Raw genomic sequence first — 25,552 nt, forward strand, 5'->3', positions numbered from 1 at the left:
GTAGCCTAAAGGTAATTGAACAGTTTGTCAAATGATGTCTTAATAATTGAACTGCCTTCCCAGCAAACAATGAATGTTCCTACTTCTTACAGCGTTCCTACAGTGTACACCAAATAGAACCATTCAATTCAATCTGACATGAGGAAAAATAATTTCAAGTGATATTTTGAAAGCAAGCAGACACTATCTATTTTATTTTCGGTGATTTTCAATTGGTTGTTAGTCTTGTCCCATCACTGCAACTGCCCTATGGACTAACCTAGAAGCCAGCCGCACCAATGTGTCGGAGGAAACACCGCACAGCTGGCAACCAAAGTCAGCTTGCATGCGCCCAGCCTACCACAAGGAGTCGCTAGAGCGCGATGGGACAATGAAATCCTGGCCAGCCAAATTCTCCCCTAACCCGGACGATGCTGGGCCAATTGTGTGCCGCCTCATGGGTCTCCCGGTCAAGGCCGGCTGTGACACAGGCTGCAGCCTAACTATCATAAAACAGTTCCATTTCACTATGTTGCGCTTTCTGTTTTAATTTATCTCTGCTAATTATAGTGTTGCTGAATCTGACACTAACGAGGCAGTACTGTAGCACAACTTCCTGAATACAGGCTGACACAAATGCATTGGCCTACATCTGGTGCTTTGCCAAATGTGGCCCTTTTGCCGCACTTCATAACATGTCATTGGAATTTTCTTATGATTGCTTTCTGAAGTATTTATATAGGCCTTAGAAAGGGTTTATAATGGCTTCATTAAGCCTTAAAAGTTATTGTTTGTCTAAAGCTGGACTGAGCACATAAGTCAAATGCATTAACTTGTAGGCCTAGTATACCCACTCTACATGTTTGTTTCAGATGTATTTATGTATTTTTCTAGATAACTCAAACTAAAGCAAATGATGGCAAAGGTACAGAAACGACCCATCTGGTATTTCTCAGGTTCTCCTGGCTGGCATGGGAAGCAAAGCAGCAGGCATCATACGCAAGTCCCCTTAAGCAAGGTCATGTGACCAGGACCATGGCATTAAAGGTGGTGGCCAAGGTGTGTCTCTACTCTATTTGCAATGATGAAGGGGCTGCTGGTCTTGACTGTGCTGTTTGTGGCCATTTTCGGCAAGGAAACATTTGAGGGGTGAGTGGATACACCAATGGTTGGTACTCATTTTGGGGAATATGTCCAATTCTATTTGGTGTCATGTTTGATATATCACCAGTAGTTGCTATATAAAGATTGTTATAAACTATGTGGTTCAAGCCCTGAATTCTGATTGGCTGAAAGCCGTAGTGTATCAGACGGTATACCATGGGGTATGACAACATTTATTTTCACTGGTCTAATTACGTTGGTAACCAGTTTATAATAGCAATAAGGCACCTTGGGGGTTTGTGGTATATAGCCAATATATCACGGCTAAGGGTTGTGTCCAGGCACTCCGCTATATGTCTTGCATAAGAACAGCCCTTAGCCGTGGTATATTGGCCATATACCACACCCCCTCGGGTCTTATTGCTTAACTGAACCATAGGAAGGGTAGTATAAACATATGTCCTGCTTGCCTCTGTGATTCTGTAGACATGAGTTGCTTTTCAATCTGTGTGACAGTCAGGCTTTATTACTTTTCAGTCAATTCAAATTAATCATTAAAGATGGCTACTCAATTTTAACTGTTGAGAGGAAACAAAGCTTATGGTCAAGGTTGACTCCAACTGTAAGTTATTATGTTGCTAAGCAGAAGTTTCACCACAGTCTATGCTACTCAACTTCTTCCTTTCTCAACTCGGACCATTACTCAAGCATAGTTCAAATCTGAATGGTTCTCCTGTCTTTGCAGTGACAAGGTCCTTCGTATCACTGCGAAGGATGAGGTCCAGCTCGCTCTCCTGAAGGACCTTGCTGAGATGGAACATCTCCAGGTGTGGCATGACAATGACAATGATCATCATCATCATCATATCCACCACTGAAGCCACATATATCTAACCCCACCACCTCATTCAATACACTATAGCCTACTGCATTGGCATTTGCATTTCAATACGAAGTTTGACAAACATTGCAATGACCACAATATGAATTCATATTAATTCACTAGTCCAAGGCCTGGGAGGGATAAATAATACGTTTGTCATGGTCATGGGCAAAGAAACTCAAAGGGGGTGTCATAAGGTGAATGCACCAATTTGTAAGTCGCTCTGGATAAGAGCGTCTGCTAAATGACTTAAATGTAAACGTCTTAAATGTGAAAATGTTTTAAATATGCTATTGGACCAAAAACAGATTTGGCTAATTAATCTGGTCCAACTATTGATGATCCACACTTCTGTGAAAATATATACAATAATCTATTGAGCTCACAAATAACAAATTAATCTATTATGGTGGGAGATTATAATACGGTTACAAATACCTCAAAGGATCGTAAAAGAAATGACATTACAAACTATCACCCTCATGCAATTAAGATCACGAAGATCATGGATACATTAGAGCTAGTGAATATATGGAGGCTAAAAAACCCTGCCCTCGTGAGATATACAGTACATGGAGGAGGCTTAATCAAGCTAGTCATCTTGACTACTTCCTTGTGTCATTCTTGCTGGCATCAAACTGTACAAAAGACCGAATGGGAACGGACCACCATCTAATTGGCCTCCACATAACTCTTACAGAATTTCCATGATGATGGGGATGGGGATATTGGAAATTTAATCAAAACCTACTGGATGACAATTTGTTCTTAACCAACACAAAATAAGTACTGGAGATCCCCTTATTGTATGGGATCCCCTTATTGTATGGGACACTTTCAAATGTACATTTAGAGGCCATTCAATACAATACTCAAACATTCAAACAAAAACAGTTTTGATTAAAAGAGATTAGACTAATAAAGAAAATAGGATATAACAGTGGAGGTAGATAGCAATAACAATTGTACAATAGAGGCACCAAATAAGTTAGAGGAAAAACAAAAATAATTAGAACTAGATTAGAATTAGAACTTATTCAAGAACGATGAAATGTAATTTATTGTAAAAATAAAGTTAACTGGACAGAACATTTTGAAAAATGCACTAAATCTTTCTTAAATCTTAAACATAGAAATGCTACCAAAAATAATTTACAGAAACTCGTTACAAATGACAGAGTCATCCATGATTCACCAAATTATATTTTGAAAGAAAGCTGAATATTTGAAAGCTAAATATTTCAAACATATGTTTTCTTTTCAGTCTTCTCCATCTCCACTGAATGATGCTAACTGTATGGATTTTCCCCCTAATAATAATGTAAAATGAACAAATATACAGAAAGACCCGTGTGAAGTTAAATAAAGGTGAAATGTAAAAAATATTGAAAGTACAATTTACAGAGGATAAACATTTTGAAGCAATTAAATATTTTCATTCTGGAAAAATCCCAGGGCTTGGTGGTATACCAGTAGAAGTATATCAGACCTTTTTTGAGGTACTCAAATATCCATTATTAGCATGCTTTTACTACTTCTATAAAAATGGTAGACTATCAGGTACTCAGCAAGAAGGTCTGATTTTCTTTTTACCCTCTTTGAAATGCAACAGAAAGGCCATAATGTATTATTTCAGCCCATGCGCAATTTAGATTGCTTCCATCTAGTGGCCACAGTGTATGTGCAAAGTTTTAGACCGATCCAATGAACCATTGCATATCTGTTCAAAATGTTGCATCAAGACTGCCCAAATCGGGGCACCGATCCTGTAGAGGTTAAAGTTATGTACTGTATAGCAACCACAGTTGTAAAATAGTAAATAATGACTACTTCTCAGAAAGATTTGAGCTGTCAAGAAGAGTAAAACAAGGCTGTCCATTGTCTCCATATCTATTTGTTATGGCTATTGAAATGCTAGCTATTAAAATCAGATCCAACAAGAACATTAACAAGTGTCAATGTATGCGAAAAACTCCAGTTTCTTCTTAAGTCCGCAATCTGGATCTCTGTACGTTCTCATTGAAGATCACTTTTCTAGCCTCTCTGGACTAAAACCCAATCATGACATGTGTACCATATTAAGTATTGGATCTTTAAATGACACAATTTTTACACTACTGTGCCCTGTAGTTTACTAATAAAATGGGCTGATGGTGAAGTAGACATGCTTGGTATTCCTATCTCTAAAGATGTAAACAAACTTACCACAACCAATTTCAATAGAAAGTTAGCCAATATATACATCTTTAATAAAGATGAAAACACGAACAGTATACAAAAACAATAAACGTGAAAAAACCTAAACAGCCTATTTTTTTTAAAATATTTTTTATAAAAAATAATTTATTATCTTCAATACGATTCATTCTTTACAACTCATAATTTTCATACATACTCAAATAATGGTATTTTAATTAAACATAAACCCCAAACAAAACCTCAGGGGAGCATCTTCCCTCCCCGTCACCCTACAAAATACCTTTCCCTATCTCCCCGTCCCTAATCTATCCCCTTACAAATCTAAATGACACCCAGCCCTAAACCCCCCTTCCACCTCTCCCGAGCAGCATGCTGCCCCCACTTCCTCTCCTCCCTCTTCATCCTCCCCCTCAAATCTCCTTACACCCTCCTCACTATCCCTTCCGCCCCCCCAATCTCTCCCTGTCTTCACCATGTTCTGCCTGGCTTCCCACAGCCCCTGTTTAAAGAGACTCATGAGAAGCCAGAGCAGAAACCTGTCCCTATCCGTCCCTCTCGCTCTCCCTACACCTCTCTCTAACCTGGCCCACGTCAATACAAAATCCCCCCTTACCAAACCTAACAACACCCGTGCCCTAGCCCATACTACTCTGGCAAAGGCACAGTCCCAAAAGACATGGAGCACAGTCTCCTCCCTGCCACAAGAGGATCTTGGACAGGTGGGGGATTGCACCAAACTATACCGGTACATGATGGAACGTACCGGCAAGCACTTATGGAGGCTCAACCAATTCAGGTCCTTGAGCCTGTTGTCCAGACCCCGCGCCTGCACTCCCTCCCAGACTACTTCCGAGATGCCCACTACAGGCGCCGGACTCCCTGCCTTTCTGACCTCCTCGTACAGGTGCCTGTGATCTAAACCTACTCGGGCAACTTCAACCTCAGGGTGCGCACTTAGCCACTTGGATGACCAAAGTGCCACGGCAGCTGTTCCGCCCGAGGACCCGTGTTAGACCACACCATTACGCTTCTCGCCTGATACGAGAAGAACACCCGCAGGAGGTAACCGGACGGGTGTATCACTGGCTGAGCAAGCTCCTTTAACAAGAAAGAAACAAAAATTGTGTCCAGCTTGAGTGGGAAATGTGGTACCCCCCTACCTCCCTCCCCGATGGGACAGATCATGCGTGCCCTGGCGACCCACTCGCACCTGCCACTCCACATAAACTGAAACACAAGCCTCACTAGAGGCCTCCTCAGACAAGCCGGCAATGGGTAGATGTATGCCAAATACAAAAGAGACGGCAACACATCCACCTTTAGGACCAGGACTTTGCCCATAAAAGACAAATACCTAGCCTTACACATTGCTAGCTTCCTCTGTACCACTGCGATACGCATGTTCCAGTTTAGCGTCGCTGAGCCGGAGGTCTCAAAATGGACCCCGAGAATCCTCAGGGCCCCCTCACAGAGAGATAACCCACCAGGCACATCCGTTCTACCGCTCCGTCTTCCGAAAAACTTGACGGAAGACTTTGCATGGTTCAGAACTGCTCCCGACGCTCGGGTGAAATCCCCAAAGATGGCAAGGGACCTTGTCAGGCACGAGTCCTTGCACAGCAGCAAGGAAGTGTCGTCGGCGTACTGCGTCATCTTAACACGCAGCCCACCACTTCAAGGGATCAACAAGCCTTCCACCCCTGTGTCTGCCCTAATGGCAGCCCCCAGAGGCTCCATGTACAGAACGAAGAGGAGAGCCAAGAGTTGGCACCCCTGCCTGACCCCAGACGAGAGGTCAAAAACGTCACCCAAGTGACTATTTACACTAACTCGGCACCCCGCTCCGACATATAATGTACGAATCCATCCTATGAACTTCTCCCCAAATCCTAATCGACCTAACACTCTGAATAAAAAGGATCTATTCACGCGATCAAAGGCTTTCGCCTGATCTAGCGCTGCTACCATTAAAGGCAGTCCTCTATCCTCAACCCAAGCGATGGAGTCCCTGATTAACTGTAGGTTCCATCTAATAGAGCGGCCCTCTACCCCGCACGTTGGATCCTCATGGACGAAGTAGGGAAGGGCTGTGCGCAACCGGTCTGCTAAAACCTTTGCAAGTAGCTTGTAATCTACACACAGCATGGTGTAGATTACTCCCTGAGCTGCGCCTTTAGGGTTGCGGATCTCTCCCAGTCAAACGACCCGCCGAGGTTGCCTGCCTCGTATTAGAGTTCAATTAACCTTTGGATACGATCCACCTCCCTCCTCTCCTCCCTTTTTCCCCTCTTGCAATACCCTATTATAAAAGCCCTAATCCTCACCTTAACTAATTCCCACCACTCTAACACCCCCTACGCACATGGACCGGAGGCCTTCAAGCCTCCAAAAGAAACCATAAAACCTGTCAACAAAAGCCTGCTCCTCCAGCACATCCCGATCTAACTTTCAGTACCCCCTACCAAAGAGGCAGACTGGCGACCCCACCTGCAGGAGCACCCCATCGTGATCCGAAAAGAAAACAGGCAACAGCCGCCCAGACAACTTACCCAAAGACCTGGGTACAAAAATATAGTCGAGCCTTGTTATTTCATAGTGGCTCATCGGCCTCTCACCTCCCACTGCTCTTGCCCTTCTCAGGATATCATTGTGTTTCTCCTCTGTATATAGTGCCACGTCGTATGCTCCCTCCAACGAGTTGCCTTGGAAACAAAACACGTCCTTCACCGTCAGCTTTAGAATCCCCATCAATATTATCCTTCCAAAAGTTTCCCGTCCTAAAGGCTCCAACTCCTTTTCCTTCCAAGCAAACCGAATTGTGTTGGCCAGCCCAATCCCAGGGACCGACCGTGTTGATGTATTTTGCACCATCTCCGCAAGGAGAATGGCGCTCCTTCTCTTCTCTTCTCTTCCAAAACAAGGAAAAAATAAAAACCAAAGTGACTGAGCCTATCTGGTGACAACTAACACAGAGATAGGAACAATCACCCACAAAACCCAACACCAAACAGGCTACCTAAATATGGTTCCCAATAGGAGACAATGACTAACACCTGCCTCTGATTGAGAACCATATCAGGCCAAACACAGAAACAGACAAACTAGACACACAACATAGAATGCCCACTCAGATCACACCCTGACCAAAGAAAACATGGAAACATACAAAGCAAACTATGGTCAGGGTGTGACAGCCTATTTATGGATAAATCACATTGATTAACTCTTTGCTCCTATCAGTTTACTTACTTACTTATGGTGCTGCCTACTCCAGACGGTTAGTTTTTTAAATCATATGAGCAAAAAATATTTCACTTTATTTGGAATGCTAAGCCAAACATAATTAAACATACCTTTTTATATAATGAATATGAGTTTGGGGGGCTGAAAGGATTAAATATTACAGCATTAGACCTCTCACTAAAAGCTTCACACATTCATCAATTATACTTAAACCCAAACTGGTTCTCCAGTAGATTACTAAGAAAGGCTCATCCTTTGTTCAAAAATTGCCTTTTTGCAACTTCTCATTTCAGATTAATTGAAAATAAAACTTTGTTCAAATTATCACCCTTTCTTAAACAAGCCATACAAAGCTGGTTACAATTTTTAATTTATCCTCCAGAAAAAAAACAGAACAAATATTTCAACAAATATTATGGTTAAATTGATGGGAAGATGGATGGAGCCAAATACAGAACCATTCTGGAAGAAAACCTGATGGAGTCTGCAAAAGACCTGAGACTGGAACGGAGATTTGTCTTCCAACAAGACAATGATCCAAAACATAAAGCAAAATCTACAATGGAATGGTTCAAAAATAAACATATCCAGGTGTTAGAATGGCCAAGTCAAAGTCCAGACCTGAATCCAATCGAGAATCTGTGGAAAGAACTGAAAACTGCTGTTCACAAATGCTCTCCATCCAACCTCACTGAGCTCAAGCTGTTTTGCAAGGAGGAATGGGAAAAAATGTCAGTCTCTCGATGTGCAAAACTGATAGAGACATACCCCAAGCGACTTACAGCTGTAATCGCAGCAAAAGGTGGCGCTACAAAGTATTAACTTAAGGGGGCTGAATAATTTTGCACGCCCAATTTTTCAGTTTTTGATTTGTTAAAAAAGTTTGAAATATCCAATAAATGTTGTTCCACTTCATGATTGTGTCCCACTTGTTGTTGATTCTTCACAAAAAAATGCAGTTGTATATCTTTATGTTTGAAGCCCGAAATGTGGCAAAAGGTTGCAAAGTTCAAGGGGGCCGAATACTTTCGCATGGCACTGTATCTTTGTCAGGTGAATGCTGTATATTAAAGTACCATTTATGTGAAATGTAATATATAAAATGTGTGTATATGTAACAAGAAAGCTTTAAAAACAAAAAAAAGCTACGGATGGGTTAAAAAAAAAAGTTTTAAAAAAAGTTTTAAAAAATTAATATTAACTTGACCATGCATTTCCGTTTCAATAGCTGTTCAAAATGCTTGCTATGTTGGCTTAACATGTCAACTTGTCTTCTGTCCTCCTCCTTCCTGCTCTCTCTCCTTCCTGCTCTCTCTCCTCCCTCCTCTCTTCAAGCTGGACGTGTGGATGGAGCCCATTGACCTCTCCACTCCTGTGGACATCAGAGTTCCCTTCACCAGCCTGCAGACCGTCAAGGCCTTCCTGGAGACTGAAGACATCCCGTACTCCATCATGATCATGGACCTACAGGTAGGATCATACAGACACACACAATATAATTATGGGGTGGGTAGGAGTCGAGGAGGAAGTGACTGAGCTCAGGGAGATTACTTCAGTCTTTACTATGTCTTGAAATAGTATATCCACGTCATGACTTACAGTAAATAAATAAGATGGTTAAATAAGATTATGTGCAACAGCTCAATTTTATCTGTGCTCACAATGATCAAAAGAGATTTGGGTAAGTCATATGGGATAACTACATAATAGTGTTACTACATAATAGTGTTATAAATCATTGTAAAGTGTTATAAAGCCTTGTAGTGACCTTTTGACCCCTGTTATGCCCACAGGTTATGTTGGACGAGGAGCAGGACCAGATGCTGAGTGCACGTGCCGCTGCCCCCAGAACCACCGATGACTACGACTACTCCAACTACCACGACATTGCTGATGTACAGTTGAAGTCTGAAGTTTACATACACCTTAGCCAAATACATTTAAACTCAGTTTTTCACAATTCCTGACATTTAATCCTAGTAAAAATGCCCTGTTTTAGGACAGTTAGGATCACCACTTTATTTTAACTTGTTATGGCTGCAATCCCAGTAACGGGATCGATATGACAACTACCAGTGAAAATAGAGGGCGCCAAATTCAAACTACAGAAATCTCATAATTACAATTCCTAAAACATATTTAGTGTATGTAAACTTCTGACCCACTGGAATTGTGATACAGTGAAATAATCTGTCTGTAAACAATTGTTAGAAAAATGACTTATGTCATGCACAAAGTAGATGTCTTAACCGACTTGCCAAAACTATAGTTTGTTAACAAGAATTTTGTGGAGTAGTTGAGAAACTAGGTTCAATGACTCCAACCTAAGTATGTAAACTTCCGACTTCAACTGTAAGTACCAACCCATTACACAAGTATCATGGAGAATTGGCCCATTTCACATGATCACTCTGAACTCATACTGAGTGAGACATCATTAATACTGTCATCGTAAGACCTACCTAAGAATTCTGTAAGCAATGCAAGACACTGTTTTCTGTTGTTGAAGCCTACAGTATTTTGGGGAACACCTTATTTGAAGTGTCCTTACATAAGGAGTTCATAAAACATTCAAAAGCAGAACATAAGGATTCATGAAAAGCTTATGTCAACAACCGCAAATTGACAGTAACAACCTCTCTCTGTCTCTGTCTCTTTCTCTATCTACCTCATCAGATCTATAGTTTCCAGGACATGCTTGTGGCTGAGAACCCCAATCTGGTCAGCAAGATCGTGATTGGCCAGAGTTACCAGGGACGCACCCTGAATGTGCTCAAGGTAAGTTCCTGACGAGAGTGGCATGTTTTATCTGCTATGGCTTTGTCATTTTACTAGTACTCTTTACAAGTGAAATGTAGATTTAAAAGTCAGTGAAGGTAGTTTTTTCCTAATCCCGGACGAGGCCCTATTTTTTGGTACATGTTACATGTTACATGGTTGTATGTTAAATGTGTACCAAGTTTACAGTATTTGAGGATTGTAGTAGGTGTTCTTTACACCCCCTTCGTCTCTCTTTTCTAGTTCAGTACTGGTGGAACCAACAGACCTGGTATCTGGCTTGACACAGGAATCCATTCCAGGGAATGGATCACTCAAGCTAGCGGCACCTGGTTCGCCAAGAAGGTTCATCAGTGTTTTCTCCACCAGTCTTTAAACCTTTCCCCTCTCTTCATCTACACATGTATCACTTTAACCTTCTGTTTCCATATCCAGATTGTGACCGACTACGGACGTGACGCCGCTCTCACCGCCATCCTGGACAAGATGGACATCTTCCTGGAGATTGTGACCAACCCCGATGGCTACTACTACACTCACAATAGTGTGAGTCTCTCATCACAATAGAAAATGCCCTTACATTTCTAGGTTGATCACACATTTTGATTACAATGTCATCTCTCCATTTCAATTGACCTCTTCTTTTTTCAGTGATTATTTTACAAGGTAAAAGGGCACATATCAGACTAGGGAGTTGAACACAACAGCCACTGTCATCCTCTTTGATTACTAACTACATATTACATATGTATGTGTGATCTGAATCTCTATTACCAAATAGCATCTATCTAATATTGCTTTCAAAGTGTTTCAGTGTTGTTTCCTGCTTTGTCATTTGACTTCGTTCTGACATCATCATCTGCTGCTCACAGCTATGCACTAGACAAAACCAAACAAACCATGAGTCACGATGACTGTTTATTTTCCACAGAACCGTATGTGGCGTAAGACCAGGAAGCCCAACCCTGGCTCTTCCTGTGTTGGAACTGACCCCAACAGGAACTGGGATGCTGGTTTTGGAGGTATACTTTTCCTTGTCACTTGAATGTTGCAAACACTTTATATTCAAATACAATAGATTCAGAGGTCACAAATTAAATAAGATACCAAATCTAGCCCTTGGTGAGATAGTATTTTACTGTTAATGTTTAGTTGGGCACTAATCTTTCTTTACCATTTGTCTCCTCTCTGGTCTTTGGTAGAGCCCGGCTCCAGTGGCAGTCCCTGTTCTGAGACTTACCGCGGACCCGAAGCTCACTCTGAGTCTGAGGTCAAGTCCATTGTGGACTTTGTAAAGTCTCACGGCAACCTGAAGGCCTTCGTGTCCATCCATTCCTACTCCCAGATGCTCCTCTACCCCTACGGTTACACCAGTACCCCCTGCAAGGACCAGAGCGAACTGGTGAGTCTAGCAACCATCAACTAGTTGTCTTTGACATGTCTAGTAACAACTTGTGGCATTTGTTCCACTAGGGAGTGCCCTGCCAGCATTCTCCACCATATGTGGCCTCACCGGGGGAAGGGTGACGCGAGCATGGTACTTTTACATGACTAGTATTATCTTCTCACAGCACGACCTGGCCATGAAGGCAATCACTGACCTGGCTTCCATGTACGGGACCTCCTACAGATACGGCAGCACCATCAACACCATCTGTAAGTGTCAAACACCAGCTAAACATTTTCACTGCTTTAATGCCTCCCATCCCATTCCATTCCAATGTACTGTAGTCCAGCTCATTCTACCAACATGAGTACACCCCATCTGTATAACCTAACTAAGGTTTTTACAATAATCTTATCTTATGGTTTGTATACTGGTACATACTCTGTGAATTAAAAACAGAAACTATGGTCTATTCCCTTCTTTCTTGTCATTTCCAGACCAGGCTAGTGGTACCACTGTTGACTGGACCTACAACCAGGGCATCAAGTACTCCTATACCTTCGAGCTGAGAGACACTGGTCGCTATGGTTTCATCCTGCCAGCCAATCAGATCCTCCCTACTGCCAAGGAGACTTGGCTGGCTCTGATGGCCATCATGGAGCACACCAAGGACAACACCAACTAGAGGAGTGACCATGACAACCTACTGGACACTGAGAATCCACTAAGGTTGTTTACAGGCCACAAACAGAGGAATAAATGTCAACTGTTATACCTGATTTTGTCTTCTATGTCATTTTACTTGAAGTGATGTTGAAATTAAGCAAAGAGAAAGGTTATTATGGTTGAAGGTCTTAACATGGTCATTATAATGTATTACAACAAAAAAGAACACTAGTCCAAAGAGAGTACAGCATTCAATTTCACCATTCTACACTTTTTAAAGTAAGAATAACTATTTTTGTATTCTTCATATTCCCAACTCAAATGATGACATGAACTGCTACTGGACAACTTAGTGATTCCGCCAATTAAAAATGTAAAGTTCATATGTTGTATAATTTTGGGTTGCATAAGTTGTTTATGTGTATCTCTCACATAGGGTGCCCATGCTAGAAAACTGGTTATGGTTTTCCCAATGAAAATAAGCACCCTTTTGGGCGTGGGAAATGTGGACATTTCTAGGGAGTGGTGTGCCATATAAAGCAGTTGTGGTGTCTCTCTGTCTCCAAGGCTTGCGGCCTACCAAAGATTTAAAGACGTTCAGCTGGATTGCCCAGGTCATGTGGTTTAGAAAGGTAATGGGTGTGATCGGTATTTTGCCCAATTATTGGCAAAATAACTGGTCTCATTGGTGAAAAGACCAATTACGAGTGGGAAAATATCTGAATTGGGCTGCCTGTGTAAACACAGTCTTTGTTGACTTATTCCTCATCTCCTTTCTTCTTTGTGTGAGTATACAGTATATGCTCAAATAGACTCTCTGACTCAGTTCTCAAAAAAGGTTGCGGCGACCCTTGGGGGCATAGCTTTTACAGTGTAGGGATACAAACACAGGCGAACTAAGTAAATGGAATGGGAGGATAAAAACTAGACAATCTGGTCCATCCATTTTCATCAAACTTCTGAGAATCTGCTCCACAAATACATACCATCAGTGTTACATCCGAGTCGTTGTGGAAAACAGAACAGAAGGAGAAAACACCTGAAGATAACATCAACTTACAAACCAAGGTAAAAAGTGCCGGGCAGGGTGTGTGGCTCTGACTGCATTTACTGTATTAGGTACGATGAAGGTGCTGCTCGTCTTGGTTGCACTGTCTGTGGCCGTTATCGGCAAGGAGACCTTTGAGGGGTGAGTGATCATCAAACAGTACTGAAAAGAAAGCACTTTGTGACAACTGCTGATGTAAAAAGTGCTTTACAAATAAATTTGATTGATTGACTGATTCATTGACTGATTAAGTGATTTCAACTTGTTGTGAACAGCAGTGGTAGCTGAGCAAAGGGTAATTATAAGATTCCCCATCTCTTAATTCTAATTATTAGGGATGATAACATCATTGTTGTAATATCTTTAAAGGCACCAGGTGCTTCGTATCACTGGGAAGGATGAGTTCCAGCACTCTCTCCTGAAGGACATGGCTGAGATGGAACATCTCCAGGTTGGGAATGATAACAGTGATCATCCTATGAGATAATGTGATTCATGCATTTCTGATAAATACAAATTTCAGAGGAAAACGATCAAGTGTAGAATGATCAGAACAGAACCCCTCAAACTGTGCAACCAGTCCATTTTCTATTTTCATCTGCATGTTCCTTTCCTCCTACCTCTCTCCTCTCTCCTCCCTTACCTCTCCCCTCTCCTCCATCCTCTTTCCTCCCTTCTCTCTCCTTTCTCCTCCATCCTCTCTCCTTCCTTCTCTCCTCCATCCTCTCTCCTTCCTCTCTCGCCTCTCTCCTTCACTCCACTCTCCTCCCTCCTCTCTCCAAGCTGGATGTGTGGATGGAGCCCATTGACCTCTCCACTCCTGTGGACATCAGAGTTCCCTTCACCAGCCTGCAGACCGTCAAGGCCTTCCTGGAGACTGAAGACATCCCGTACTCCATCATGATCAAGGACCTACAGGTGAAGTAGGACACCTTTCTCATCTGGGGAGGAAAGAGAGCTCATCTGCCCCTCTAAAGTCATTGTTATTCTTAAGGTAATAAGTGAACAGACTGTGGTGCCACCAAAGTTATCCCCCTGAAATCTAATCATTGTTGAATGAACCAAGGAGAGTGATCAGCAGTATGAAACCTTTTGCCCCTTGTCTCTCAGGTTATGTTGGACGAGGAGAAGGAGCAGAGGCTGAGTGCTGCACGTGCCACTGAGCCCAGAACCACAGATGAGTACAACTACACCAACTACCACAACGGGGATGAGGTTAGTACCCAATCACACAGCCAAGACCACCTGTTCTTGCTTATCAGCTATTATAACGTCTGTCATAACACTGTTATAACAATGATATCAGGCCTGTTTTAAAACTTCAGTCCTCAGAGCTATTTGGTTCAAATTAAAGATGATTTCTCTCTCTCTCCAGATCTACAGTTTTCAGGACATGCTGGTGGCTGAGAACCCCAAACTGGTCAGCAAGATCGTGATTGGTCAGAGCTATGAGGGCCGCCCTCTGAATGTGCTCAAAGTAAGTCATCGTTTTTCAATACTTTTTTGGTGTTTGAACATTATCATGGATTTTCTTTGCACCTGATAAAGTTAATGCTCCCCTTCTCTCTCATATAGTTTAGCACTGGTGGCACCAACCGTCGTGGCATCTGGATTAACACTGGAATCCACTCCAGAGAATGGATCACTCAGGCTAGTGGCACCTGGTTCGCCAAGAAGGTGATCAACTTCTAGTCTCATTCTTTCCAGTCAGAGCCCCTGGGTTGGATTCCCCCACATGCTCATGAGTCACAATGCAAACTCCTGTTTTCTGCTAAGAATAGCAATTATAGTGTAATGAAGGCTATAGGGCCATTGGAAAAAAATGCGTTATGAAAGCTAGAGGGTCATTACAGTATATTTGCTATGCTTAAAAGCAAACTGGAGTTTGGCTTGTGACTCATGTAGAGGAATCCAACCCCAGTGCTCATGAAGGGAGTTAAGTCTCTTTATACCCATCACAGGCAATTCCGGTTCTGAATACCCACTGGGACGTTCCTACTCCCACAGGTTGCTGAATTGGCCCCCTTGAGCCCAGGTATTCTCTGTTCAGTATGATAATGTGCATAGATAAATCTGTTTCAATGACCACCAGATTGTGACTGACTACGGACATGACGCCGCACTCACTGCCATTCTGGACAACATGGATATCTTCCTGGAGATTGTGACCAACCCAGATGGCTACAACTACAGCCACAAAACTGTGAGTTCCGAACAGTAAAAATGTGTATTTATTATTAATAATCAATCCACCAATCCTCTGTAATGGCAGATATGATGCTTCATTCATTCATGCATTGTGTCAGTCAGAGTGAATGCGCATGGATACTTACCAAACCATTGAATATGTTGACCTTTTATGTTCCACAGAACCGTATGTGGCGTAAGACCAGGAAGCCAAACCCTGGCTCTTCTTGTGATGGAACTGACCTCAACAGGAACTGGGATGCTGGTTTTGGAAGTAAGCTATGTCTTCTATCGGCTTCTTGAATGATGCTTGACACATTGTTTAAAATTGCATAAATTGTCCACAATACAGGTTGCCTTACGACAAGGGCCAAAAAACTAAATGTGCACTCCTTGGGATCCCCAGGATTCTGCCTTATTTAATTGTCAGGCTTAAATACATTGTTTTTTTGTTGTTGAGAAAATGATCTCCTCCCCTATGGTGACTTACAGTTTAAAGGAAGTGTGTCAATGTTGTGATTGGACTGTCCGTGGCCTGATGTTGGTTGTATTCAACTCTTTTTCCCTAGCCGCTGGCTCTAGCGGTAACCCCTGCGATCAGACTTACCGCGGGCCCAAGGCTCACTCAGAGTCTGAGGTCAAGTCCATCGTGGACTTTGTCAAGTCTCATGGCAACCTGAAGGCCTTCATCGACATCCACAGCTACTCCCAGAGGCTCATGTACCCCTACGGCTACACTGCAACCCCTTGCAACGACCAGAGAGAACTGGTGAGTCTGGCAGAGACAGGCTTCCTGCCTTCCCCTTGGCCCTTAGCCATGTCTCAGTCATCTGTATGTGAGCTAATAATGCACTTTTATATAATCAAACAGGGTACAACTGGTTTTGCTTAAAGCCTTTGACAGGTCAAGTTCAGTGTACACAAAAAGGAAACGTTTTGCCATCGAAAATAAATTGTCAAAAGCTGTACAGGTCTCTTGATGTTATTTTACATTTCACCCACAGCACGACCTGGCTAGGAAGGCCATCACTGGCCTGGCTAGCATGTACGGAACCTCCTTCAGATACGGCAGCGTCATAACCACCATATGTAAGTGACGGGCCACTCACTTTCACAAAGTCACTGAAAATACATGAAAGGCTACATCTTAGGCTCAATACAGCCACAAGGTCTAATACAGGAACAACGTATACAAATAATGTGCTTATCTCCCACTAGACCGAGCCAGTGGCATCAGTATTGACTGGTCCTACAACCAGGGCATCAAGTACTCCTACACCTTCGAGCTGAGAGACACCGGTCGCTATGGTTTCATCCTGCCAGCCAATCAGATCATCCCTACTGCCAAGGAGGCTTGGCTAGCTCTGATGGCCATCATGGAGCACACCAAGGACAACACCAACTAGAGGGGTCACCATGACAACTACAGTATACTGTCCAGATGAACCAATTGTATATCTCTCTTTGATACGGTCATGTGAATGCCTGTGTAAAACAAAGTTGTTTGTCTATACTGTTGTAGATATACAGTATCTAGCTCAAGCTGATTATACCATCCAGTCCACAAGAGTGCACTAGAAATCACATCAGTAAAATGCTCAACAAAATGACCAGTTCACATCAGAATATACATTGTGCGTTTTATTTAATATACAAAAACTAAACTGAGACCAACCAGTTTAATGGATGGAGCCTAATGACGGACAGTTAATGTGTTCATTGTCAGGAGTAGAAACGACAGTTGTCTTGCATCTGATATACACAAACAGGCCAGACGTCAGCCTCAAAGGTATTGTACTCCTCCAAAGACTATGTTTTACAGTAAATGCACAAGACCCTGCAATTCATCTTCACCCCAAAAATCGCTGACAAAGAAAATACACAAAGTTCACAACCTCAAAGCACAAATACTGTTTCACATTTATCGGACGTAATAAGATGTTCTCCTCGGGGTAACCATGACTACCATCCCATAATGCCCTACTCCACCATGATGATGTTTCATCATAGGCTGCATGACATCACCAAATCTTATGAGAACAGACACAAACATGTAGCGCTTCTGAGCATCTCACTTCATATTATATCACAATATCACATAAAAAAATATTACATTTCACCTCTTAAAATAGAGAATGCCCTCAAACAACAATCATCACCTCTGGTTATTTGTAATGTACAACAAAGCATATGGGATATAATTTTAGTACCCTGCTACCAAGTGAAATGACCTTAAGTTAATGAGGGTTGATGGAGATGGACACGATCAATGGCTGACTGGTTTTTAATCAATGACAGGCATCACACACAGAGACAGCCAGAGCGCAAACTGAAGTCATTTTAGGAAAGCAACATCTGCGAGGTTATGATAATTGAGTGCAAGGCAAATACATAAATTATCATCTTACGATCACTGATGACATTTTTTTATATTCATTGTGCAACAAATTCAAAATCAACACACCAATTACTATTATCCTACAATAAAGCAGATTTGGGCCCCTGAGGACAACAGTTGGGTATCCTTGGGGGAGGGGGGCCCTTTCACAGAGGGGCACATGGGGGGTGGTAGTGAAATAAGACTTTATTTGGGTTAAGGGTTATTTCCACGGTCGGCTGCTCTGGGATCTGGCGGTTTCAGAGCCGGCTAAAGAGGAAGTGCGTAGACTCCGAGCGCTGGATGCTTTGGACTGGGCACTGCTGGTGGACATGCGGCTGCTGAACCGGCCTAGAAAACGCACACACAAAGACAGTCACACATCTCTAAAAAGTAACATGCTTTCAGGAAATTATTCTCTACGTCATTGTCAAGGGTGGCCAACCCTTTGAGCTAATGGGGTGTTTAGGGCTGGAACAAACACCCAGCTGGCTCCAGGCAAAAGCGGTCGCTTAGGAATAGTAGAATAGACCAGGTGCAATTTTGGAATGTGTTTGTGCATCATACAGCAGTTTTTCTTGTTATGTCAGTCACTGACAGTCACTAAATTAGCTAATTTTTAGATTGGTAGTTAGCTGACGAGACTATCTAAGCACAGGGCAGTGCCCTGCCCTCAGGGGCCCCCTGTTGATTTTGTTAGTCATTGTCATTCATATCCCATATTACATGGCATAATTCATGGCAAAACGTGTAGAATTGCAGGAAATTATCTTTAAATTGTATATTTCTATTCACCATCAAGAGGGGGGCCACTAAAATGTTGCACAAGGTGTGTGTGTGGGAGGGGGGCTACCAAAAGTCCATCCCAGCTGTTTGCTTTTTCTACATGTTATCACCATCTACTGGTAGGTTGTTGTTACTACCCAAAGCAACAGATCAGGGAGTGATGCTTTCCTGTTGGAGTGAGTTAGCTGTTGGCATAGCCTTCCCGTTGGAGTCTTAACGGCCTTTTCTGTGAGCCTGTTAGCTGTTAAATGTGCCTTACTGTTGGTGTCCGAGGGAACGAGCATCTCCTCCAAGTGTGCCTGGATGTTGGCCATGTCGTCTGAGGTGAACCTCCACTTCCTATCGGCTGGCATGAAAACCTGTCTGTGGGTGTAGCGCTTCCTGCCCGCTGTCACCTTGGGAGACGGGAGACACGACGCCGGGATGGTGCCTGTTGTCATCCCCTCTGGAAACTTCTGCGCAATCACCTTCAGGCCTGGGGGGCAGTGGAGTGATTGCACTGATTCCAAAGCTTCCACTTGAGCTATTACTTGCTCACAATACAACATCAACTGACCTCCAGATAGCATGAAGAGGTTCTGGAAGCCCCGTTCACACATGGCAGTGGCTGCCTGGGCAGCTATCCTCTCATCCTCATCATATACCATGATGATCTTACCAGAAACATTTTTCTACATCAAGTCAAGATTAATGGGATCACAGTACAACAGTGAAGCAAACAAATGGATATCCAAACATGTACAGTATATGGATATTTTACTAGTGTGTTTTGGCCCATTTCAGATTGCCTGGTAATGCGAGTTATGAAATAATAATAATACAGTTATTTGTTTTGGTGGAAGGATACATAATCCAGCACCTCCTTGGTGTAGGGATTCATTGTTCTTGAGAGGGTTGCGATGGGGTAACTGTATGCTGAGGGGAAAAAATGTAAGATATCACAAATACGTACAGTATTACATTGGAGTGAAAAGCCTCCTAAAAAAATACCATCAAGGACAAACAGTTAATATCCTGTCCTATAAGTTTCATAACTACTGCCACCATTTGCAATTCTGGTTACGAAGTTCTGGACAATATAATTTCAATTCTAAAGATGATATCATGAAATAGCAATCCTGATGATGGATATCATTTTCATTTCAGATATACTATGCATTTACAAAGCCCCTGGTGGGGTAAGGCTCAGAATTCCATTAATTATATGTATAGTGTCTGAAATCTATTCATTCTATGTCTGGAATTAGATTTCTATTCATTGTACTTCTATGGTCCCCCTACCGCTGATGATGTGACACTGGTCGTACTGCTCTCTGTCCCTGACGTCCAGCAGCAGGTAGGGACAGTCTGGGTAGGGTCCATCTGGAAGCCGAGGGCTGGACACGGTTGTCAGAGTCACTGTCTTCTGACCGTTCTTATCCAGATCCAGCTCTCCCACCCCGCTTATTACACTGTAGTGAGAGTCAAAAGTGACAGGGTATACACGGGTCAGGGACACTTTTTCTGTATGTGAAAAAACACCAAACATTCCAACTCAAAATATTGAGAGTATATTGTGAATGACATAATTTTCATTCTATAATGTCTGACATTGCAATCATCAGTTACAGTATTCCAAATGGAACTGAACTCAACTCTGTACAATCCCAGCTCTGTCACTTTAGCCAGGCTGTGGAGGTTTAGCTTGCCAGTGAAGGTGATCTAATGCCATGGTTTTAGGGAGGCCCCAGGGAGGCGATAGAGTTACAACCTTCTGTTCTAGTGAGGGGGCAACAGAGCTTGGACCCTAGGGAAAAAGCTGCTATCAAATATCGTACACAATGAAGGGGTAGGAGGGTTGTCGAGGGGGAGAGAACGCTGCTGGGATATTCAGATAGATGTGTGGGTTGAATGCTGAGAGGGATACAGCTGTGCCTTTGGTTATGGGTTGTGGTTATGTATGTGGGCTTTGAGTGAGAGTACACATCAGTGGAAGTCATTGAGAACAGGTGTGTCGTTGGTAGGGAAAATGGAAAATCCTGGTGTGTGTGATGCTGTTCAAAGTGGGGTGCTGGGAGTTACCTTTGAAGTGTCGACCTGGGGGAGTAGCCAGCGTCCCCTGCGTCATTGTTGTTGTCGAAGAACTGAGCAGGTGTGGGCGTAGGCAGGGGGGAACCGTTGGTCTGCTCAGACAGACGCTCCATGTCGGCTTCAGGTGGAAATAAAGCATAGTGATGTTGCTGTACAGTTACAGTACTGCCTCAATGTTAATTCAAATCAATGTTGAAGGCAACTGCAGGAAGGTCCTAAAAATTGTCAAAGACTCCAGTCACAGACTGTTCTCTCTGCTACCGTATGGCAAGCAGTACCAGTGCACCAAGTCTGGAACCCAAAGGAACCCGAAGAGCTTCTATCCCCAAATAAGACTGCTAAACCAGACTGCGAAAGAGCTAATCAAAATGGTTATCCGCTGCTACTACGGTCTATTAATTATCCTGTTGCCTAGTCATTTTAACCCTACCAATATGTGCATAGCTACCTCAATTAACTTGTACTCTTGCACGACTTGGTAGTAGTACTCCCTGTATATGGCCATGTTATTCATTATTCACTGTGTATTTACTCCTCATGTCACTATTTCCATTTTATATATTTAACTCTGCATTGTTGAAAAAGGACATGTAAGTAAGCATTTCACTGTTAGTCTACACCTATTGTTTACGAAGAACATTTTGATTTGACTCAAGAGTTGATGGGAATTCTCAGTTAATTTAAAATGTAAACTGGGGCTCCAGATCAAATCGATAATGGTACAAAACATCAATAGCGCCCTATTTGTCCCCCCAAAATATTCTTACCTTCCAGCCTTGGTGTTTCTCCATCACTCACACTTTCATTCAGGTCTGAAACCGATGCTACCTGAATTACCTGATTTAAAAACATTATAAGATAAAGTGATAGAATAACATGTAGGCTACTTCCATGAAAACAAAAAAGCAGATGTAACTGAGAATAAAAAACATGTCTTTGCCATCACTGACATAATAATTTTTCACTCACCAACTGTGCAAATGTTGTAACTTTAAGCCTTTTGAAGAGTTCATCCTTTCTGTACCTGTAATCTAATCAAATACATTTTCAGTTTCTCTCAAAATAATGAGAGCAAAAGACATGGAGAAACCCTGAGGATGTTCTCTTACAACTATCCTACAAGTACCAAGTCAATCTCAGGCCCCTCACCAGTATTCTCTCTTACAACTATCCTACAAGTACCAAGTCAATCTCAGGCCCCTCACCAGTATTCTCTCTTACAACTATCCTACAAGTACCAAGTCAATCTCAGGCCCCTCACCAGTATTCTCTCTTACAACTATCCTACAAGTACCAAGTCAATCTCAGGCCCCTCACCAGTATTCTCTCTTACAACTATCCTACAAGTACCAAGTCAATCTCAGGCTCCTCACCAGTATATCTCACCTGGGTCATGCATGTCAACCCTTTGCTCATCCTCCCCTTGTCCCAACATATCACTAAATCTCAACTCCATTGTGTACATCTCCATAACATTACAGCTCTGGGGGAGATGGTAAGACACCTGTGCTCAATACTGGCTGCTCAGCCCTCTTTTAACATTGGCATTGGCCAAAGTGTGACCTGACTATCACACTATCCTCTGTCTCTGTTGGCACCCGCACAATGTAGCCTAATACCTCCTACATCAGCCCTGACAGATAAATTATTGTGAACAACACAATCGCCCACTGCCGAATGAAGGAATCAGTGTTGGTTATCCCTGAGAAATCAGAAAAGCCAGAAACAAAATGGCCACAACAGACAAAGTGCTTATTCTCTCAGATAGCCCCAGTCACCAGGTTGTAAAATATCAGCAGGACATGGCTTCTCCGAGTTACCCATGAAAGTGCATGAAGTAAAACACCAAACAGAATGTGATAGTGGACCACAACTGTTCTTTGAAGACAGGCTACTTGAGTTGAGGGGGGGGGGGTGCAACTCGGCATTTTCTAACACTGTCCACTGCTCCTTTTTTTTGTAATAGGGACAAAATGCAGGTACACCTGTTTGGCAATATTGAACTGGAGCTAAAAACCAATTGTGACAGTCATGTTGTAGATTTCAGCCAATACAAGCCTAATGAGGCCCCTGCGCATTGTTGAGAAATCTCACCTCTCAAGAGACCCACCAAATAAATAATTTCAATGTCTAGTTTTGATTAAAATTTGATTGAGTTGTCAACTAACTTGAATTAAATGTAAAATTAACAAAACATTTCACCATGTCTGTCATTGGATTTAGGTTAAAAGTTGGCTGTTAAAAAGACCCTTACGTTGATTACGTTGATTACTTTTTGCAAATCCAAATCAAGTTTCCATGTTGATTCAACATCATGACATTTAATTTTTTTGTTGAAATTACATGCCCAGTGGGGAGTTGAATGGCGAAGAGTGTGGGCGGACTGGAGTTCTGACTACATCGAGTAGCTGTCAGTCGAAACTTGTAAAATCTTAAACACTTACATACCTATGTTTGTTTTGTGTAAAGTCGGGCCTTTCTTGGTTTGCTGAAATGCAAACTTTTTAATAAAACGTTTGTGAAATACAACCATCACCGGTTTCAACATTTTCGTTGCTCTAATATGGCACCAAAACTTGTGATAAAAAAGTATGGATTTCCAGAAACAAAGAAAGGCCCGACTTTACTCAGGACAAACATAGGAACACGATAAGATTTTAAATGTTTACGAGTATCGACTGACAGCGGCTCGATGTAGTTGGAACTCCAGTCCGCCCACACTTTTCGCCACTCAACTCCCTTTTAATTGTACATTTTAATTTGATTTAACTAGGCAAGTCAGTTAAGAACAAATTCTTATTTACAATGACAGCCTACCCCGGCCAAACCCTCCCCTAACTCGGACAACGCTGGGCCAATTATGCGCCGCCCTATGGCACTCCCGATCACGGCCGGTTGTGATACAACCCAGGATCGAACCAGGGTGACGTATCTGGTACTGCGATGCAGTGCCTTAGACCGCTGCACTCGGAAGTTAAGATTTCTTAACCGCCCTGACCCAATCTCAAAAGTCTGTAATGAAATGTAACTTACTTTTCTTTATCTCCTCCAGCCTCTCCACATACTTCGTCAGGCTGCATCCTTTCAAATGACAACAGGTTTCACAACATTGAAGATAATCTTTGCTTATGTATACATCAATACAATCTACTGATAAATGTCAAGAAATATGATGCATCTGAGTCCTTTGGCACTGGTAGCCAATGCAATAACACTTGAATAACCCGAGTTGTGGAATAATACCTGTGTCAAGCCTTGTCCTCACATGTTGATATTTGGGGTTCTGAGGTATTCTCCTTTTCATGTACTGTGAGATGGGGAATACACAAACATTTGTGATTTGCTGTGTTGTCATGGTAGCTACTTCCTTTTTTACTAAGCTGTTGAAAATATTAAGCACATTACATTACCCATTGAGATAGGATTTCTCCAGTGAGCCTACATATAGGCCTAGCTAACTCTAGTTAGCAATGTCTGCCACTGGACAAAGCAGCCCTTTCAGCAGCTGAACTGTTCTGTCATAGTCATACCAAATATTCCTTGTTTTATCCGTGGTCATACCCTTCCATGTTTAGTACATGTTTATGAAAGGTGTCTGTCAGGTCAACCCAGGAAACTAGCTAACATTAGTTCATTAAAAATACACGTTTTGGAAGCATAACATGCTAACGTTAGCTAGCTACAGTAGTTAGCTAATTTGATGACCGAAGATCTAACGTTAGCTAGCTATGATGGCTAAAATAGTTACGAAACGTTTTCCTCAATCAACTAATCTAACTAGCTAATATCGTTAAACAGCAGAAGGGGTTAACGTTACTGCTCAACAGAAACACTGTTGGCTTGGCAATGCCTTGATAGCTAACAGCACCATTGCCACCCACCAACCTGGGCTGTTACATGTACCATTCGCTAAAAACTATAGCTTGCTATATTTACCTCCGTATTGCCAATACTGCTCTTTGTCGACATATTTTCAAACGGAATAGAGAAAAACCAGACCCAAAGTTCCAAGTTTAACAAACTTGGCGCTGATTGAGCCGAGAGCAACCATTGACCAATCAATGACGCTGTTTTAACGATGTCGGTTTCTACCGTTCCACAGTTTGATGTAGTTGCGTAGCAGCAGAATACGCTTAACTCCTCCCTGGTTGTTTCTTTTTCTCGCGGCTGTTGCTCTAGCAAATGTGCGGCATGTCTCTCCTAAATATAGAGTTGCTAGTTCTTATTACAGCTCAGTGGTTGCAAGTAGCAATTAACTAACAACAACTTCACTCACATTTAGCTGATTTAACCAAGGCTTCTGTGGAATTGATTAAGGTCAACTGCATGAGCCAAAGTCGTGTTTGTATGTTGATAAAAGTTGGCTGATTAGCGTATCGGCGCTCGACTAGCAACGTCTGAGGAATTGGGCGTGCACTATGTTTTTCACTTTGACTGGCAGACAGATGGAAGTCATGAGTTGGATGCACCAACTTTCCCCGCTAATCTTTCAAAAATCAAAAGCACCGCAAATGTAAGGATTATCGTAATCAATGCATTAAATGGCATCAGTTATGGTAAGTGTGCTGCTTACTTTGGTATTATATCGGTGGCGCGAGCTAACTAAAGCTTGACTGCCCTTCCGATAAGCATGCTAGCTAGTTATCTGAAAGGTAGTTAGCTAATAGGATTTAACTAGCTGTCTAGTATCTTATCTTGGTTGTTGGATAGGCAGTATTGTCATGTCATCAGCCTAGTTTATCCAGAGCTTTAATTAGAAATTACTCAGTTACTTGCAGTAGCTAATTCATTTGGCTACCATTTCGAAAGAATACTGATTGTCTGTGATGCATAACTAATTAAAGT

General features: G+C 42.4%; 4 protein-coding genes across 6 annotated transcripts in view; 3 read left to right on the forward strand and 1 right to left on the reverse strand.

The window, feature by feature from the left end:
* The first annotated feature begins 980 nt into the window (after nt 1-980).
* Nucleotides 981-12,352, forward strand: cpa5 (carboxypeptidase A5). Its single transcript, XM_035790058.2, has 11 exons — nt 981-1,128; nt 1,829-1,910; nt 8,744-8,878; nt 9,202-9,303; nt 10,085-10,186; nt 10,430-10,531; nt 10,622-10,732; nt 11,118-11,208; nt 11,389-11,588; nt 11,758-11,842; nt 12,071-12,352. Exons 1-11 carry the CDS (start codon nt 1,061-1,063, stop codon nt 12,256-12,258), a joined length of 1,266 nt encoding a protein of 421 aa, XP_035645951.2. The 5' UTR covers nt 981-1,060; the 3' UTR covers nt 12,259-12,352.
* A 1,011-nt stretch (nt 12,353-13,363) lies between these two features.
* LOC118395953 (carboxypeptidase A1-like) lies at nt 13,364-17,109 on the forward strand. Its single transcript, XM_035790061.2, has 11 exons — nt 13,364-13,428; nt 13,657-13,738; nt 14,071-14,205; nt 14,398-14,502; nt 14,663-14,764; nt 14,863-14,964; nt 15,380-15,490; nt 15,658-15,748; nt 16,044-16,243; nt 16,479-16,563; nt 16,693-17,109. The coding sequence occupies exons 1-11, from the start codon at nt 13,364-13,366 to the stop codon at nt 16,878-16,880; spliced, it is 1,266 nt and encodes a 421-aa protein (XP_035645954.1). The 3' UTR covers nt 16,881-17,109.
* cep41 (centrosomal protein 41) lies at nt 17,101-25,089 on the reverse strand. 2 transcript variants are annotated; one of them, XM_035790060.2, is made up of 11 exons: nt 24,984-25,089; nt 23,951-24,014; nt 23,741-23,788; nt 21,677-21,738; nt 21,475-21,544; nt 20,699-20,825; nt 19,919-20,088; nt 19,485-19,552; nt 19,194-19,308; nt 18,897-19,112; nt 17,101-18,202 (listed from the first exon to the last, which is right to left on the reverse strand). In XM_035790060.2, the coding sequence occupies exons 2-11, from the start codon at nt 24,009-24,011 to the stop codon at nt 18,075-18,077; spliced, it is 1,065 nt and encodes a 354-aa protein (XP_035645953.1). In that variant the 5' UTR covers nt 24,012-24,014; nt 24,984-25,089; the 3' UTR covers nt 17,101-18,074. The 2 variants fall into 2 exon arrangements, with proteins under 2 accessions (XP_035645953.1, XP_035645952.1); XM_035790059.2 differs by having other exon boundaries at nt 24,644-24,999.
* poc1b (POC1 centriolar protein B) overlaps nt 25,023-25,552 on the forward strand; it is a 74,750-nt gene continuing 74,220 nt past the window's right edge. Inside the window, exon 1 of one of the 2 annotated variants that reach the window (XM_035790057.2) lies at nt 25,023-25,263. In XM_035790057.2, the coding sequence (XP_035645950.2) occupies nt 25,249-25,263 (15 nt within the window). In that variant the 5' untranslated portion in view covers nt 25,023-25,248. The remainder of the gene's footprint in view (nt 25,264-25,552) is intronic. The other variant, XM_035790056.2, reaches the window with a different exon arrangement.

The sequence above is a fragment of the Oncorhynchus keta genome, chromosome 17 (genome assembly GCF_023373465.1).
Source record: "Oncorhynchus keta strain PuntledgeMale-10-30-2019 chromosome 17, Oket_V2, whole genome shotgun sequence".
Lineage (NCBI taxonomy): Eukaryota > Metazoa > Chordata > Actinopteri > Salmoniformes > Salmonidae > Oncorhynchus > Oncorhynchus keta.

What these genes read in the sequence shown, in the direction of transcription:
- cep41 (XM_035790059.2), bottom strand. Translation starts at nt 24,676, where the DNA reads ATGTCGACAAAGAGCAGTATTGGCAATACGGAG. An exon ending in TTACAACATTTGCACAGTTG is followed by an intron (nt 21,545 to 21,676) that starts GTGAGTGAAAAA and finishes TTTTTAAATCAG; the next exon opens with GTAATTCAGGTAGCATCGGT. An exon ending in CGTTCCCTCGGACACCAACA is followed by an intron (nt 18,203 to 18,896) that starts GTAAGGCACATT and finishes TGCGTTTTCTAG; the next exon opens with GCCGGTTCAGCAGCCGCATG.
- cpa5 (XM_035790058.2), top strand. Translation starts at nt 1,061, where the DNA reads ATGATGAAGGGGCTGCTGGTCTTGACTGTGCTGTTTGTGGCCATTTTC. An exon ending in ACTACTACACTCACAATAGT is followed by an intron (nt 10,733 to 11,117) that starts GTGAGTCTCTCA and finishes TATTTTCCACAG; the next exon opens with AACCGTATGTGGCGTAAGAC. An exon ending in CTGGGATGCTGGTTTTGGAG is followed by an intron (nt 11,209 to 11,388) that starts GTATACTTTTCC and finishes GGTCTTTGGTAG; the next exon opens with AGCCCGGCTCCAGTGGCAGT.
- LOC118395953 (XM_035790061.2), top strand. Translation starts at nt 13,364, where the DNA reads ATGAAGGTGCTGCTCGTCTTGGTTGCACTGTCTGTGGCCGTTATCGGC. An exon ending in GGCAAGGAGACCTTTGAGGG is followed by an intron (nt 13,429 to 13,656) that starts GTGAGTGATCAT and finishes ATATCTTTAAAG; the next exon opens with GCACCAGGTGCTTCGTATCA. An exon ending in GCACCTGGTTCGCCAAGAAG is followed by an intron (nt 14,965 to 15,379) that starts GTGATCAACTTC and finishes AATGACCACCAG; the next exon opens with ATTGTGACTGACTACGGACA.